Source organism: Oncorhynchus clarkii, chromosome 3 (genome assembly GCF_045791955.1).
Source record: "Oncorhynchus clarkii lewisi isolate Uvic-CL-2024 chromosome 3, UVic_Ocla_1.0, whole genome shotgun sequence".
Lineage (NCBI taxonomy): Eukaryota > Metazoa > Chordata > Actinopteri > Salmoniformes > Salmonidae > Oncorhynchus > Oncorhynchus clarkii.
The window spans coordinates 4827190-4844672 of record NC_092149.1 but is presented as its reverse complement, the minus strand read 5'-3'; the positions used below and the strand labels follow the sequence as shown (position 1 = coordinate 4844672).

The 17483-nt window shown below is 43.8% G+C and overlaps 2 protein-coding genes across 3 annotated transcripts in view; both read left to right on the top strand.

Moving 5' to 3' along the window:
* The first annotated feature begins 351 nt into the window (after nucleotides 1-351).
* Nucleotides 352-5511, top strand: LOC139386887 (uridine phosphorylase 1). Of its 2 annotated transcripts, XM_071132754.1 has the most exons (8): nucleotides 352-490; nucleotides 728-784; nucleotides 1394-1511; nucleotides 2195-2353; nucleotides 3159-3273; nucleotides 4236-4445; nucleotides 4707-4853; nucleotides 5262-5511. In XM_071132754.1, the coding sequence occupies exons 2-8, from the start codon at nucleotides 732-734 to the stop codon at nucleotides 5414-5416; spliced, it is 957 nt and encodes a 318-aa protein (XP_070988855.1). In that variant the 5' UTR covers nucleotides 352-490; nucleotides 728-731; the 3' UTR covers nucleotides 5417-5511. The 2 variants fall into 2 exon arrangements, with proteins under 2 accessions (XP_070988855.1, XP_070988864.1); XM_071132763.1 differs by lacking the exon at nucleotides 1394-1511 and having other exon boundaries at nucleotides 380-490.
* A 2451-nt stretch (nucleotides 5512-7962) lies between these two features.
* Nucleotides 7963-17483, top strand: part of LOC139386872 (stathmin 2a) — a 13026-nt gene continuing 3505 nt past the window's right edge. Inside the window, exons 1-4 of the mRNA XM_071132735.1 lie at nucleotides 7963-8101; nucleotides 12286-12384; nucleotides 15599-15771; nucleotides 16686-16877. Coding sequence (XP_070988836.1) covers nucleotides 8083-8101; nucleotides 12286-12384; nucleotides 15599-15771; nucleotides 16686-16877 — 483 coding nt within the window. The 5' untranslated portion in view covers nucleotides 7963-8082. The remainder of the gene's footprint in view (nucleotides 8102-12285; nucleotides 12385-15598; nucleotides 15772-16685; nucleotides 16878-17483) is intronic.

The following is a 17483-nucleotide window of genomic DNA, read 5'->3' as shown; positions in this document are numbered from 1 at the left end:
TACGAAGATTAAGATAAACAGATTAAAGTGTTTACTTGACTGTTGCTGTACTCGGCCAACTGCCACAATCCGTTTAATATCGAATTATTAGTGCGCATGTAAACGTACTCACTAGTGACACCTTCATATACAGTCAATGGCAGGGTCATCACGAGTTGCCACAGCCACAAAGTCAAATTATGGCTAAACCCCGCCTATTTCTACAATTTATCTTCTTAAAATCGGATGTTAAACCTAAACAGCACTGCTAACCTTTTCATGCCTAAAATTTTAATTAAGACCAAAAACAAATTTTAGTTTTAATTAAGATCTACACAATTTTGACTTTGTGGCTGTGATAACTAGTGACAACCCAATGTCAGTGACAAGTTCCTTAGCACAGCTTTCAATTACTGCATCTTATACATTTACTACATTGCAGATAGATATTTAGGAAACGGGACGCATCTAACGCCGCATCGTGCATATGCGAATCATCCACCTGCTACAGGTAATCTACATATATTCAATCGCTGTTTCTCTGACATACCAGCCGGCATATTTGTGGTAGTAGTCGATGTTAGCCTACTACGATATGGGATACATCACATCCTCGCAGAAACCGATGTTCGTATCACTAACTGGACCAGTAGTAACGACATCTATGTCTGAATTTGACAAATCCAACATTTGGAAGTTCATTTCATGTGTTTGCTCCGGTGGTTTGTGCTTCTTACGTTTTTTTCAGGAATATGGCACCAGGACCAGGTTTCAGTGATGAAAAGAATGAGACATTGTGCGAGAGGTACAGTAACATCTAACAAGTAATGGTTGGATCACGTCATTGTCTATAACTATATCATCAAAGTGATTTGATTCGTGTTGTCGTCTGAAAATTAAATGAATTCAACGTCAACATGACAAATAACACCCGGATAAAGCTTTTACTATTGTACTGTACATTTTACATTGACTTTTGTACTGTAAATTTTACATTGACTTTTGTACTGTACATTTTACATTGACTTTTGTACTGTACATTTTACATTGACTTTTGTACTGTACATTTTACATTGACTTTTGACAGTAGGCTAACCAATCCCTTTAATCAGTGGACTATATTTGAGTTCATCTGTAAAACCAGGAAACGGCAGAGAGGTGTGTCATCCAGAGAAATTGACTTCCTGCACAGAAGCACGTATCATTGCGCATTACATTACACCCTACAAGGATTAAGGAAAATGACTCACAACCAGGCGATTATATCCTATTGACAAACAGTAACACGAAGACAATGTTGAACATGTCGAACCAAAACCAAACATGCTTCATGAACACGGGCCCAGAAGTTTAGGAGGTCGTCAAATAAAAGACCGGTCTTCCCTAAATGTCCTTGTATGATTGATTTTCTTAGTGAAAGTGCTGTCTATGTGCATAACCCACACCTGGATGGGATGAAAGATGACATCCTCTACCACTTTAACCTGGGGACCTCCACACACAACCTGCCTGCCATGTTTGGCGATGTCAAAGTAAGATTACTGATTCATTCATTAGGTTACTAGCTAGATTGCGTCAGTAAATGGACATTCATAACATCTTATTTCCTGCATTCAATAAGGTCAGCTTTTCTGTATTCCTCACACAATGGGCTGGTTTACCAGATTCAGATTAAGTTTAGTCCTGGACTAAAAAAACCTTTCAATAGAACATGTGTTTTAATCCAGGACTAGGTGTATATTGTATTGTTGTCTCTACCTTCTTGTCCTTTGTGCTGTTGTCTGTGCCCAATAATTGTTTGTACCATGTTTTGTGCTGCTACCATGTTGTTACCATGTTGTGTTGCTACCATGTTGTTGTCATGTTGTGTTGCTACCATGCTGTGTTGTCATGTGTTGCTGCCTTGCTATGTTGTTGTCTTAGATTTCTCCTTATGTAGTGTCTCTCTTGTCGTGATGTGTGTTTTGTCCTATATTTTAATTTTTAATCCAAGCCCCATTTCCCGCTGGAGGCCTTTTGCCTTTTGGTAGGCCGTCATTCTAAATAAGAATTTGTTCTTAACAGACCTGCCCAGTTAAATATCGGTTAAATAAAATAAAAAATAGAGTAGGAATAATCTGTGTTCAGGAAAGCAGTCCTGTATTTCTATTGATGTTTTGTATTCCTTCCCAGGACGTTAACATTTACGGCGTCTGCTCTTATGTTCATGTCTCAGTTTGTGTGTGTTGGGGGCAGTCCCTGGAGAATGAAGTCCTTCATAGAGTACATTGCTGGAGAGCTGAGTCTGGAGGACCCCAAGGCTGAGTACCCCAACATCTGTGCAGGAACTGACCGCTATGCCATGTACAAGATTGGCCCCGTGCTGTCCGTCAGCGTAAGTGAAGAAATACAGTACCACTAGCCATTTCAAACACTTCTGCTTTATTATAGAGTCACTAGATGTTAGTAGGTTTAACACAGGTTTCAATCACTTCTGCTTTATTATAGAGTCACTAGATGTTAGTAGGTTTAACATGAGTTTCAGTCACTTGTAGTTTATTATAGAGTCACTAGATGTTAGTAGGTTTAACACAGGTTTCAATCACTTCTGCTTTATTATAGAGTCACTAGATGTTAGTAGGTTTAACACAGGTTTCAATCACTTGTAGTTTATTATAGAGTCACTAGATGTTAGTAGGTTTAACACAGGTTTCAATCACTTCTGCTTTATTATAGGGTCACTAGATGTTAGTAGGTTTAACACAGGTTTCAATCACTTGTAGTTTATTATAGAGTCACTAGATGTTAGTAGGTTTAACACGAGTTGTATCTCAAATGGTACTCTATATTGCACTACTTTGGACAAGGGCTCTGGACAAAGGCCCTCACTAGGTAATATGCTGCAATTTGGGACGCACTCACAATGTTGCACCTTTGGGTGGAATTGTAATCGATGTCCTGGGTTTGAAAGGTAATATAAAGTAATAGAGAAGGTTTCTTTGTAAAATAAATGAACGTGTCAGTGTAGCAGTGTGTTCTGCCGAACAGACTGAATTGAGTGGCTTAATCAGTGTCGTCCTTCTAACTCAACCGCGTTGCCATGAACTAGTGCAGACGAGGTCGCCACGCTATCTGACGTGAGACTGTGGTGGTGGAATGTGGTACATCTATGACATCACGTGTCTCTCTTTGTTTTTCAGCATGGCATGGGTATCCCCTCCATCGCCATCATGTTACACGAGCTCATCAAGCTCCTCTACCATGCTCGCTGCACTGATGTTACCATCTTTCGCATTGGGACCTCCGGTGGATTAGGTAGGCCTAGAGAGTTTGTTTAGACGTTTTCTGTCTGGTTGTACTTCTCAAGTGCTTTGGATATGATTTAATTCCTTTCTGATTAACCACAGCACATCTGAATCCCACTGTAGTCAAACTAGTACTAACACTAATATGGTGTGTTTCAATCAATCAATTAAAGTCCTTTGATTAATCTAAAGATGTGTTCCAAACGGCACCCTATTCCATATATATGTATATATTTTTATTTAACCTTTAACCAGGCAAGTCAGTTAAGAACAAATTCTTATTCCCAATCACGGCCCTATGGGACTCCCAATCACGGCCCTATGGGACTCCCAATCACGGCCCTATGGGACTCCCAATCACGGCCCTATGGGACTCCCAATCACGGCCCTATGGGACTCCCAATCACGGCCCTATGGGACTCCCAATCACGGCCCTATGGGACTCCCAATCACGGCCCTATGGGACTCCCAATCACGGCCCTATGGGACTCCCAATCACAGCCCTATGGGACTCCCAATCACGGCCCTATGGGACTCCCAATCACGTCCCTATGGGACTCCCAATCACGGCCCTATGGGACTCCCAATCACGGCCCTATGGGACTCCCAATCACAGCCCTATGGGACTCCCAATCACGGCCCTATGGGACTCCCAATCACGGCCCTATGGGACTCCCAATCACGGCCCTATGGGACTCCCAATCACGGCCCTATGGGACTCCCAATCACGGCCCTATGGGACTCCCAATCACAGCCAGATATGATGCAGCCTGGATTCAAACCAGGGACTGCAGTGACGCCGCTTGCACTGAGATGCAGTGCCTTAGACCGCTGCGCCACTCGGGAGCCCAAAAGTATGGCCCAAAAGTAGTGTTCTTTATAGGGAATAGGGTGCCATTTGGAACACAGGCCTAAAACAAGCCATATTTGCTGTACATTGTCTATCCACTCTGTTCCCCTTTCTCTCTCCAGGCCTCGAGCCTGGCACGGTTGTTGTCACCAAGCAGTCAGTAGACGCCACCTTCCTGCCCAGGTTGGAGCAGGTCATCCTGGGGAATACTGTGGTACGCAGCACGGACCTGGACCAAGGTCTGGCTGAAGAGCTGCTCCAGTGTAGCAAGGACCTGGGTCAATTTGAGACGGTCATCGGAAACACTATGTGCACAATGGATTTCTATGAAGGTGTCGGTTATTACACGCTACTTCACTTTTCTGCTTGTTGTCTGCGAATCTGTCTTTTTTTATAAATGTTATGCTGTGTTAACTTCATACCTGATCTGTCTGTGCCCCTGTCAACTCCATTGCTGTCATTGTAAAGCCCAACATGTTAGGCATGACAATGAGTGAGTTGGCATGATGGCACAAACAGACTGGCACTCAGGTTATATGGATGTGCCCTACTAGAGTTACTGTGTGTATCTAGCTGGTATTTTGTGTGTCCAGGACAAGCGCGCCTGGATGGGGCCTTCTGCTCCTACACAGAGAAGGATAAACAGGACTACTTGACCAAGGCCTATGAGTCTGGGGTTCGGAACATCGAGATGGAGTCTTCCGTGTTCGCTGCCATGTGTAAACTCAGCGGTCTGAAAGGTACTGGTACTGGTCGGTGTAGTTGTAGTAGATAGTGATGATAGTACCAGCCGTATTAGCAGTGTTGTTCGCAGACATAAAGCTTTTTTTTAAATAAAGAAACAAAACCTTTGACTTTATATGCGTTAAAGATGAAATAAAGATGCATATGTATTTGAATAGATGTATTAAATATATGTGTTTTTACATCATATTCATTCCCTTGAAGGTCCTAATGTTGAACCTTTTGGTAGGATCAAAGTTCTGTATTGTGTTGCTGGTTATAAATAGGCTGGTCCTTGATCTGTTTGTGTTGTCATGCCAACTCCCTGTCTCATGTTCGAGGAGTTGGCATGATACTGTAGCAGACTGGCACTCAGGACTAGTAAATAATCAATCTCTGTCCTCTGTCACTGTGTCCCTCTGAAGCGGCCGTGGTGTGTGTGACGCTATTGGACCGTCAAAAAGGTGACCAGCTGATCAGCTCTCATGAAGTTCTCCACAGCTACCAACAGCGTCCTCAGATACTGGTCGGTCACCTGATCAAGAAGATGCTCCAAACCTCAGCCTCTAGCAGAAGCTAGGCTCTTGCATTTTAGCATTCTGATGTTATGTGACTTATGAACGGGCTCTTGTACACAGAGTATACTAAACATGAAGATCACTTTCCTAATATTGAGTCGTCGTCCCCCCCCCCCCCCCCCCCCCCACATAACCCATTCAAAGGCAGGTTTGTCTTGCCCTTTCACCATCTGAATGGCACACGTAGACAATCCATGTCTCAATTGTCTCAAGGTTTAAAAATCCTTCTTTAACCAGGTCTCCTCCACTTCATCTACACTGATTGAAGTGGATTTAACTTGTAACCTCAATAAGGGATCATAGCTGTCACCTGGATTCACCTGGTCAGTCTGTCATGGAAAGAGCTTAAGCTTAATGTTTTGTATACTCGGTGTAAGTGTAATTTAGGGCAGCACTGATTCACAGTCATTCATTCCATATAGCCTGGCTGCTTTCACTATGGATTTTCGCAATCATTCTCAATAGCAATCATTGACCGTATAGAAGCCGTATAGAAGCCAATATATATATATATCTATCGTATCTATTGTTTCTGCATTGTAGCTAAGTGTAACCAAATTAGTATAGTAATCATGAGAAACATCAAACACACCTCTTACCTGACACTACCTCTGTTTTTATACCAAATAAACCAATGCTGAGCGAAGTAAAGTAACTTGTTCCATAAGTTGTTCCTTTGTGTAACATTAGAAAATATATTATACACAGTTTGTTTTTTAAAACTTTTTTTTAACCCCAAGCCTTTAAGATAAAATGTTTTGTTTTAATTCACCAGTGTGTATATTTTAGTTTTATATGCTGTAGCTATGGTAACGAGCAAGTTATGAATATTAAAGATAAGACTTCTCTGCACCTCTTTAGCTACTTTGAAGACTTATCAACACTGCATTGTACTGTACTATCAAATGTTGCTCTGAAACCACAATCATACATTCAACGTGTTGTCCTGTTACTGAGAAAATATGTAACTGAGTGCTTCTGATGTCACCTAATGAGTAATAAAACCACAATCATACATTCAACGTGTCGTCCTGTTACTGAGAAAATATGTAACTGAGTGCTTCTGATGTCACCTAATGAGTAATAAAACCACAAATACTGTAAATATTTCGGTGTGATTAAAATGGGTTTATGTCATCAACATTAGGAAGCAGCTAATGGGGATCTTTAGTAAGTACAGATACAGAAGCCGTCCCTGTACGGGAGGTTTCCTGGACACAGATTAAACCTGGACCTGGACGTAAAAGCAAGATCAGTGTAGACTCTCCATTGAAACTATCTTTATAGTCCAGGACTATCTGTGTCCGGGAAGCTGGCCCACAGTGTCGGGCAGGCCTTGGATTTTCTGTCATGCATGACTCATGTCCCTAGCAGCATTGCCTTGTCTCATTGATAAATGCACTAATTCTCTATACCAACATTGTGATGATGCTCCATGTTTCCCCTTTTTGGCTGTGTCTGAAGCCATTCACAAGGTCTGGTATCCTTTAGCATACGTGAGCTAGGGGCGCGTTCAAGTGGGACCTATGAATATGTTTAGGTCATGAATGCGTTCCATAGGTTTATATACTGTAATATACACTATATATACAAAAGTATGTGGACAGCCCATCAAATTAGTGGATTCGGCTATTTCAGCCACACCTGTTGCTGACAGGTGTATAAAATCGAGCACACCGCCATGCAATCTCCATAGACAAACATTGGTTGTAGAATGGCCTTATTGAAGAGCTCAGTGACTTTCAATGTGGCACTGTCATAAGATGCCACCTTTCCAGCAAGTCAGTTTGTCAAATTGTTGCCCTGCTAGAGCTGCCCTGATAGAGCTAGCCTGGTCAACTGTTCAGTAAGTGCTGTTATTGTGAATTGGAAACGTCTAGAAGCAACAACGGCTCAGCCGCGAAGTGGTAGGACACATGAGCGCACGAACGGGACCGCCCAGTGCTGAAGCACGTGGAGCGTAAAAATTCTCTGTCCTTGGTTGCAACACTCACTACCGAATTCCAAACTGCCTCTGGAAGCACAATCAGGACAAAAACTGTTCGTCGGGAGCTTCATGAAATGGGTTTCCATGGCCGAGCAGCCACACACAAGCCTAAGATTACCATATGTAATGCACAACCTCACTAATGCCCTTGTGGCTAAATGGAAGCAAGACCCCACAGCAATGTTCCAACATCTAGTGGAAAGACTTCCCAGAAGAGTGGAGGCTGTTATAGCAGCAAAGGGGGAGACCAACTCCATATTAATGTCCTTGATTTTGGAATGAGATGTTCAACGAGACGAGACGGTGTCAGCACACTTTTGGTAATGTTGTGTATTTGTAAGTATTTAAACATTTCAAATAGAATACTTTATTCGTTTTTCCTCAAAATGTACCTCTGTAACATTTTTACTGTAGGCTATTCCTACGGTACCACTAGGCCTATTCTATTGCTGTGGATGGAATGTCTGATCTCGACGAGAGATGCGCGTCAAAGGACGGAGGGTGGCCAAGCAATCTGCTCATGCGCAGAGACGCTCATAATTCAACCGCTCCCATCTTCCAGCTCGCTCCGCACCTCTCATCCTGATCTCAGCCCCCGGTCTTGTCTTTTTCGCTGACACAGTGCCTTAAAACAATATATTCGCCCTTCAGACCATAGCCGCAAAACACCCGCAGACAGCCATGGCCAAAACTGCAATTGGTAAGGATGCGAGTAAGATTTTTCAGCATGGATTATTGTTAGAGTTTGTTATAGGGATGGAGGCTGAGATCTGCGCGGACACCTGCATCGTCCTCATTATTTTATTACAGTATATGGGCCCGTAGGGACGGCAGCCAAAAACTGCTCTTCTAGATTGGACATTTTATGAATGTTATGATTTTATATCAAGTGTAAGATTTATTTTGGTTAATATGTTGGCGCGACTGTTTTTTTTCTAATTTATAGCGGTTTTATTTACAACGCTGCACCTACTGCTGGTGATACGGCGGCGGCTCTTGTAGAAGCATAATGCAGAGAGACCCCACCCAATACACCGGTTTGACTACCATTTCAACACAGCTTGACAGGCTGAGATATAATTCCTTTTTTCATTTATGTACTTTTATGAGTATACTCCTATAACGGTTATGTCGCTTGTTTGAGCTCGAATATGATAGAGAATCAATTTTAGGTGAATGAAAGGGGCGTGCTGACAACGCATTGAATTCAGTGGTTCATTTGTTGGGCTACAATAGTTAGTAATGTATTTGTTACCGTCATTTGGCTGATATGTATTAGGATCATTTGGCAGTTTTGTGTGTAAATGTGGGTTACATTTAATATATTAAACAAAAAGTATAAATGAATAAGGGCCTTGTCATCAATATCAGCCATGATATGCCAATGCAAAACAATAAGGCCTAGAGTATTTTGTTTTAGTGGAGGATTCTACACTAAATTAAACTGTTCTATGTCAATATAACACACAATAAAGGGGGAGAGAAAACTATTTGTTGCTTTATCTCTTGTTTGACATTTTTCTGAGTTGTTTCTTAGTGGATCTGTAAAAGTGATTGATTATCCAAAAGAGTTGATTCTCTTTTCTGTCTGACAATAGAATTAGCCAACACTTAAAAGGCTTAGGCCTACTTCCTGTTCTCTGATCTCTGTTTTGCCTAGAAATATTTGCTCTTGGGCTTCCATAGTGCCGGAATGTATTCTATGTTCAGTAGGGCCTATATTCTATCATGGAATGGAAATGGATCCATGCAGTTCCATAGGATCTTAGTGATTCTGATGACATGTGGCAGCAGGCTGTGTTGAGCAGTGAGCCATGGCACGCAGGTGTAGCAGGCCGCCAGACAGCAGGCTGGGATAGTGGCCAGCCCTGCAGCAATGGTCCGCTCCACACGCTGCTGGCCTTTGCAGCAGTTGGCTAATCAGTATTGACAATCTACAGTCTTCTTCGGACAGAGCTCTCTCTCTCTCTCTCGCTCTCTGATGCTGTACCTTATAGTGGAGTCAGGGCTACTAGAACCTAATACAGTAGGGTGATAGTAATACACTAGGTATTTATTTTGGTGTTGGTGTTGAGGTAGAGACTTTGTGTGTGCCATATGGGGCCCTGATCCAAAGGGTGCCATTTTGAATTTGGACAGAGCCTGTCTCTTCTAAATCCCTCCGTCACTATTGAAGTGATGACTTCCTCGTAATAATGACAATTTAAACACTATTAAGATAGAGTAGCATCTAGCCTTTAGCTAATGCCCATTAGCTTACTGTTATCAGATCATGATAGAATTCATTAATAGAGCTCAAGTTCAACAAAAAATCATGATCAGTTATGGGCTGCTCTGGCAAGGCTTTTTATTATTGTATTTAACTAGGCAAGACAGTTAAGAACAAACTCTTATTTACAATGACGGCCTAGGAACAGTGGGTTAACTGCCTTGTTCAGGGGCAGAACCACAGATTTTTACCTTGTCAGCTTGGGGATTCGATCTAGCAACCTTTCAGGTTACTAGCTCAACGCTCTAACCACGAGGCTACCTGCCGCCCCAACCACTACCCACTAGGCTACCTACCTGCCGCCCCAACCACTACCCACTAGGCTACCTACCTGCCACCCCAACCACTACCCACTAGGCTACCTACCTGCCGCCCCATCCACTACCCACTAGGCTACCTACCTGCCGCCCCAACCACTACCCACTAGGCTACCTACCTGCCGCCCCAACCACTACCCACTAGGCTACCTACCTGCCGCCCCAACCACTACCCACTAGGCTACCTACCTGCCGCCCCAACCACTACCCACTAGGCTACCTACCTGCCGCCCCATCCACTACCCACTAGGCTACCTACCTGCCGCCCCAACCACTACCCACTAGGCTACCTACCTGCCGCCCCAACCACTACCCACTAGGCTACCTACCTGCCGCCCCAACCACTACCCACTAGGCTACCTACCTGCCGCCCCAACCACTACCCACTAGGCTACCTACCTGCTGCCCCAACCTGTACTTTATACTGTCACTGTGAAGCAAGCCTGTATGAATGTTCTCTATGGGCCGCTCTGGCCTGCACCCACTAGGCTACCTACCTGCTGCCCCAACCACTACCCACTAGGCTACCTACCTGCCGCCCCATCCACTACCCACTAGGCTACCTACCTGCCGCCCCAACCACTATCCACTAGGCTACCTACCTGCCGCTTTAATACTGTCAGTGTGAAGCAAGCCTGTATGAATGTTCTCTATGGGCCACTCTGACTCGGACAAGGCTTTATACTGTCAGTGTGAAGCAAGCCTGTATGAATGTTCTCTATGGGCCACTCTGGCCTGCACAAGGCTTTATACTGTCACTGTGAAGCAAGCCTGTATGAATGTTCTCTATGGGCCACTCTGGCTCGGACAAGGCTTTATACTGTCACTGTGAAGCAAGCCTGTATGAATGTTCTCTATGGGCCACTCTGGCCTGCACAAGGCTTTATACTATCACTGTGAAGCAAGCCTGTATGAATGTTCTCTATGGGCCACTCTGGCTCGGACAAGGCTTTATACTGTCACTGTGAAGCAAGCCTGTATGAATGTTCTCTATGGGCCACTCTGACTCGGACAAGGCTTTATACTGTCACTGTGAAGCAAGCCTGTATGAATGTTCTCTATGGGCCACTCTGACTCGGACAAGGCTTTATACTGTCACTGTGAAGCAAGCCTGTATGAATGTTCTCTATGGGCCACTCTGGCTCGGACAAGGCTTTATACTGTCACTGTGAAGCAAGCCTGTATGAATGTTCTCTATGGGCCACTCTGGCCCGCACAAGGCTTTAATTCTGTCAGTGTGAAGCAAGCCTGTATGAATGTTCTCTATGGGCCACTCTGGCCTGCACAAGGCTTTATACTGTCACTGTGAAGCAAGCCTGTATGAATGTTCTCTATGGGCCGCTCTGGCTCGGACAATGCTTTATACTGTCACTGTGAAGCAAGCCTGTATGAATGTTCTCTATGGGCCGCTCTGGCCTGCACAAGGCTTTATACTGTCACTGTGAAGCAAGCCTGTATGAATGTTCTCTATGGGCCACTCTTTATACTGTCACTGTGAAGCAAGCCTGTATGAATGTTCTCTACTCTGTCACTCGGACAAGGCTTTATACTGTCACTGTGAAGCAAGCCTGTATGAATGTTCTCTATGGGCCGCTCTGGCCTGCACAAGGCTTTATACTGTCACTGTGAAGCAAGCCTGTATGAATGTTCTCTATGGGCCACTCTGGCCCGCACAAGGCTTTATACTGTCACTGTGAAGCAAGCCTGTATGAATGATCTCTATGGGCCACTCTGGCCCGCACAAGGCTTTATACTGTCACTGTGAAGCAAGCCTGTATGAATGTTCTCTATGGGCCGCTCTGGCCTGCACAAGGCTTTATACTGTCACTGTGAAGCAAGCCTGTATGAATGTTCTCTATGGGCCGCTCTGGCCCGCACAAGGCTTTATACTGTCACTGTGAAGCAAGCCTGTATGAATGTTCTCTATGGGCCACTCTGGCCTGCACAAGGCTTTATACTGTCACTGTGAAGCAAGCCTGTATGAATGATCTTTATTCCACAGTCAATAAACAGCATAATGACAATGTTATCTCCTATAGGTGCCATTATAGTGTCTGACTTTGGTTGTGTCAAAAATGGCACCCTGTTCCCTATAGTGCTTTACTTTTGCACTATATAGAGAATAGGGTGCTAAAAGCACTATATAGAGAATAGGGTGCTAAAGCACTATATAGGGAATAGGGTGCTAAAGCACTATATAGGGAATAGGGTGCTAAAGCACTATATAGGGAATAGGGGGCCATTTTGACCTCCTCCACATAGCAGTGTTAACAGTCTGGTGTGTTTGTATTCCCTCAGCATACAAAGAGAAGATGAAGGAGCTGTCTGTCTTCTCCCTCATCTGCTCCTGCTTTTATCCAGAGGCACGCAACAAGCTGGTCGTCTGTGAGTTCGAAGGTAAGAACCAGGTCACACGAGAGGTAAGAACCAATCAGGATAGGAAAGTTACTACAGATATTGCAGGAGTTTCCTCCTGAAATCCGACATGTCTGTGGTAAGGACAGCTTGGTAGCTGATTATCTCCCAAGGTTGGGCAGGTAATACGTTTTGTGTTTTGCGTTTAGCCAGTTTGTTGCCCCGGATCACAATTTATTTTGAGTATCGTCTTGGCTGAGCTCGTTCCGAGGGGACGAGAGTTATAGAAGCGTACGTGAGTTTTTCAAAAAACACGTGAGTTTTAGGAAACTACAAGAAAAATAAAAAAGAGATTGTAAAATAAAAAATATTTAAAAAATAAAAATTATTTACTGTATATATATAAAATACCAGTCAGAAGTTTTACACACCTACGGTTTTTCAACAGGACAATGACCCAACACACCTCCAGGTAACCTCAAAGGCAAAGGGTGGCTACTTTGAAGAATCTTAAATATAAAATATGTTTTGATTTATTTAACACTTTTTGGTTACTACATGATTCCATATGTGTTCTTTCATCATTTTGATGTCTTCTACAATGTAGAAAATAGTAAAAATAATGAAAACCCCTGGAATGAGTAGGTGTGTCCAAACTTTTGACTGGTACTGTATAGATGGTACAACACTGGTACTGTACTGGTACTGTATAGATGGTACTGTATAGATGGTACTGGTACTGTATAGATGGTACTGTATAGATGGTACTGGTATTGTATAGATGGTACTGTATAGATGGTACTGTATAGATGGTACTGGTATTGTATTGATGGTACAACACTGGTATTGTATAGATGGTACTGTATAGATGGTACTGTATAGATGGTACTGGTACTGTATAGATGGTACTGTATAGATGGTACAACACAGGTACTGTACTGGTACTGTATAGATGGTACAACACTGGTACTGTATAGATGGTACAACACTGGTACTGTACTGATACTGTATAGATGGTACAACACTGGTACTGTATAGATGGTACAACACTGGTACTGTACTGATACTGTATAGATGGTACAACACTGGTACTGTATAGATGGTACAACACTGGTACTGTACTGATACTGTATAGATGGTACAACACCGGTACTGTATAGATGGTACTGTATAGATGGTACTGTATAGATGGTACAACACTGGTACTGTACTGATACTGTATAGATGGTACAACACTGGTACTGTATAGATGGTACAACACTGGTACTGTATAGATGGTACAACACTGGTACTGTACTGATACTGTATAGATGGTACAACACTGGTACTGTATAGATGGTACAACACTGGTACTGTACTGATACTGTATAGATGGTACAACACCGGTACTGTATAGATGGTACTGTATAGATGGTACTGTATAGATGGTACTGTATAGATAGTACAACACTGGTACAACACTGGTACTGTATAGATGGTACAACACTGGTACTGTATAGATGGTACTCCTTTAGTTGGCGTGCCCTGTTTTGATTTCTAGACAAAAAAATCCTTTATCTGTTTTCATTTTGCTCTACTTTATGGTTTACTTCCTGTCTCCAAGTTTGGTGTTGGTTTTCTTTTGTTTGCCTCTTCTTGGGTGAATTTAGTGGGTCTCATGGTGGGTATCTTTTGTGTTCCAGTTGTTGTTGCTAGCCAACTTTTAGTGGACACCCACATGAGTGTCTTTCAGAACCCGTCCTCAAACCCCACCTGTTTTGTTTTGGTTGTTGGTCAGGGACTCTTTGTTAGTTCCCCCTTTTGTTTGAGTGACATTTTTGGTTTCCTTGCAGGGGAACGTAACAAAACATTTTTTAATTCCAATGCGTCATTTTTCAGATCAAGTCAAAACATTGTAGTCTGAATTTCACTGTAGTTGACCTGATGCCATTTCAGCTCAATCCAGGAGCTGTGCCCTTTATTGTATTTGTGGATATTTATTTATTGTTTTGGATGTCCTCCTGAATTGAGGAACATTACTTTATTGTCCAAAGTACATGGAAGTCCAACAGAGAACTGTCTCATTGTAGTGAGGTGCGTACTGGTGGCAGAGAAGTCAGGCGCAGGAGAGCGGAAACTGATTTACAACGGTGTCCTTTAATATCCATGAACCACCGTAAACAGAACAATACAATAAATGGGTCAAACAAACACAAGAATGCAATAGGAAGACACTGGCTATCATGTCAATTACCAACCATCCTGGACTGGACCAGCATTACCAACCATCCTGGACTAGACCAAAATTACCAACCATCCTAGACTGGATCAGCGTTACCAACCATCCTGGACTGGACCAACATTACCAACCATCCTGGACTCGACCAACATTACCAACCATCCTGGACTGGACCAACATTACCAACCATCCTGGACTCGACCAACATTACCAACCATCCTGGACTCGACCAACATTACCAACCATCCTGGACTCGACCAATATTACCAACCATCCTGGACTCGACCAACATTATCAACCATCCTGGACTGGACCAACATTACCAACCATCCTGGACTGGATCAACATTACCAACCATCCTGGACTGGACCAACATTACCAACCATCCTGGACTGGACCAACATTACCAACCATCCTGGACTGGACCAACATTACCAACCATCCTGGACTGGATCAACATACTGTAACCAACAACGTCCAAGATATGGAAAAAAGAACAGCTACAATCCATTTGAAACTGGACGCCTTTGTAAATACCTGGACCAAATGGACATCATATATTAACAAAAAAACTACAGAACCTGTCTAAACAACAGACCACAGACCCCAGAAGACGAGAAGACCAGACCCCAGAACACAGAAGACCAGACCCCAGAAGACCAGACCCAATAACTTGGAAGACCAGACCTCAGAAGACCAGACCTCAGAAGACCAGAACCCAGAAGACCAGACCCCAGAACACAGAAGACCAGACTCCAGAAGACCAGAACCCAGAAGACCAGACCCCAGAAGACCAGTCCCCAGAAGACCAGAACCCAGAAGACCAGACCCCAGAAGACCAGTCCCCAGAAGACCAGAACACAGAAGACCAGACCCCAGAAGACCAGACCCCAGAACCCAGAAGACCAGACCTCAAAACCCAGAAGATCCGACCCCAGAAGGCCAGACCCCAGAACCCAGAAGACCAGACCCCAGAAGACCATACCCCAGAAGACCAGACCACAGAAAAAAATAACACATCTTTTCACTTGTTTTCAGACATGGAGGTGAAGCCAATCAACAAGCGGGCGTCGGGCCAGGCCTTTGAGGTGATTCTGAAGCCCCCATCCCCGGTGTCAGATGCGGCCCACAGCATCGCTTCGCCTCCCAAGAGGGAAGTGTCCCTAGAGGACATCCAGAAGAAATTGGAGGCAGCTGAGGACCGGAGGAGGGTGAGTAGTAGAACTATAGAACTAGAATGATAAAAACAGTAGGCACACTCTAAGAAAAAAGATCCCAAAAGTGTTCTTCGGCTGTCCCCTTAGTAGAACCCTTTTTGGTTCCATGGTTCTACCTGGAACCAAAATTACTGCTGTCTGATAGCACCTTTTTTCCTTGGAGTGTATAGAATTCTAGATCTTTGAGTAGGCAACCCCAGGGCCCTGCGTTTTGATATAATCATTAATATCCATATAATTAGAATCAACAGAACAGCTGTCCCATTCAAGTTCAAATTCCGTGGTGGATGGATCGGCGGCCATATTGAATGTACCAGTCAAATTACTATTGCCTGGGCCTCCCGGGTGGCTCAGTGGTCTAGGGCACTGCATCGCAGCGCTAGCTGTGCCACCAGAGACTCTGGGTTTGCGCCCAGGCTCTGTCGCAGCCGGCCACGACCGGGAGGTCCGTGGGGCGACGCACAATTGGCCTAGCGTCGTCCGGGTTAGGGAGGGCTTGGCCGGTAGGGATATCCTTGCCTCATCGCGCACCAGCGACTCCTGTGGCGGGCCGGGCGCAATGCGCGCCAACCAAGGTAGCCAGGTGCACAGGGTTTCCTCCGACACATTGGTGCGGCTGGCTTCCGGGTTGGATGTGCGCTGTGTTAAAGAAGCAGTGCGGCTTGGTTGGGTTGTGTTTCGGAGGACGCATGGCTTTCGACCTTCGTCTCTCCCAAGCCCGTACGGGAGTTGTAGCGATGAGACAAGATAGTAATTACTAACAATTGGATACCACGAAAGTGGGGAGAAAAGGGGGTTCAAATTTAAAATAAATAAAACTTGAAAAAAAATTACTATTGTCTGAGGTGCTTTGACCATTCTAGTAATTCCAACTCTATGGTGACATCCATGGTCTCTCTGTGGTCCAGTCCCAGGAGGCCCAGGTGCTGAGGGCCCTGGCAGAGAAGAGGGAGCATGAGAGGGATGTGCTGCTCAAGGCCATGGAAGAGAACAACAACTTCAGCAAAATGGCAGAGGAGAAGCTCACCATGAAGATGGAGCAAATCAAGGAGAACCGGGAGGCCCACCTGGCAGCCATGATGGAACGCCTGCAGGAGAAGGTGAGAGAAGACTGGCCAGTAGTACTGTAGAAGTAGTAATGGAGTAGTAGAACCAGTAGTAGTAGAAGTAGTAGTAGTAATAGTAGTAGCAGTAGTAATGGAGTAGTAGTAGTAGTAGATGTAGTAGTAGTAGTAGTAGTAATAATGGAGTACTAGTAGTAGTATTAGTATTAGTATAAGTAGTAGTATTAGTAGTAGCAGTAGTACAGTAGTAGTAGTAGTAGTAGTAATGGAGTAGAAAAATAAAAAACAAAGCCAATGAACAAACTGAGACTGATTAAAATGTAAAGAAATGACAGTCAGATAGGCATGGTCAGTCAGATAGGCTACAACCACTAATACTACTACTACTACTACTACTCCATTACTACTACTACTACTACTACTACTACTACTACGACTACTCCATTACTATTACTACTACTACTACTACTACGGTACATCTGCTACTACTAATACTACGATTACTGCTACTACTACTGTACTACTGTTACTACTAATACTAATACTACTACTAGCAGTAGTAGTAATGGAGTAATAGTAGTAATACTGTGGAAGTAGTAGTAGTAGTAGTAGTAGTAGTAGTAGTGGCAGTAACGGAATAGT

Coding starts and splice junctions, on each gene's coding strand:
- LOC139386887 (XM_071132754.1), top strand. CDS start 732: ATGGCACCAGGACCAGGTTTCAGTGATGAAAAGAATGAGACATTGTGC. Junction 785..1,393: donor AATGAGACATTGTGCGAGAG/GTACAGTAACAT, acceptor TGATTTTCTTAG/TGAAAGTGCTGTCTATGTGC. Junction 3,274..4,235: donor TGGGACCTCCGGTGGATTAG/GTAGGCCTAGAG, acceptor TTCTCTCTCCAG/GCCTCGAGCCTGGCACGGTT.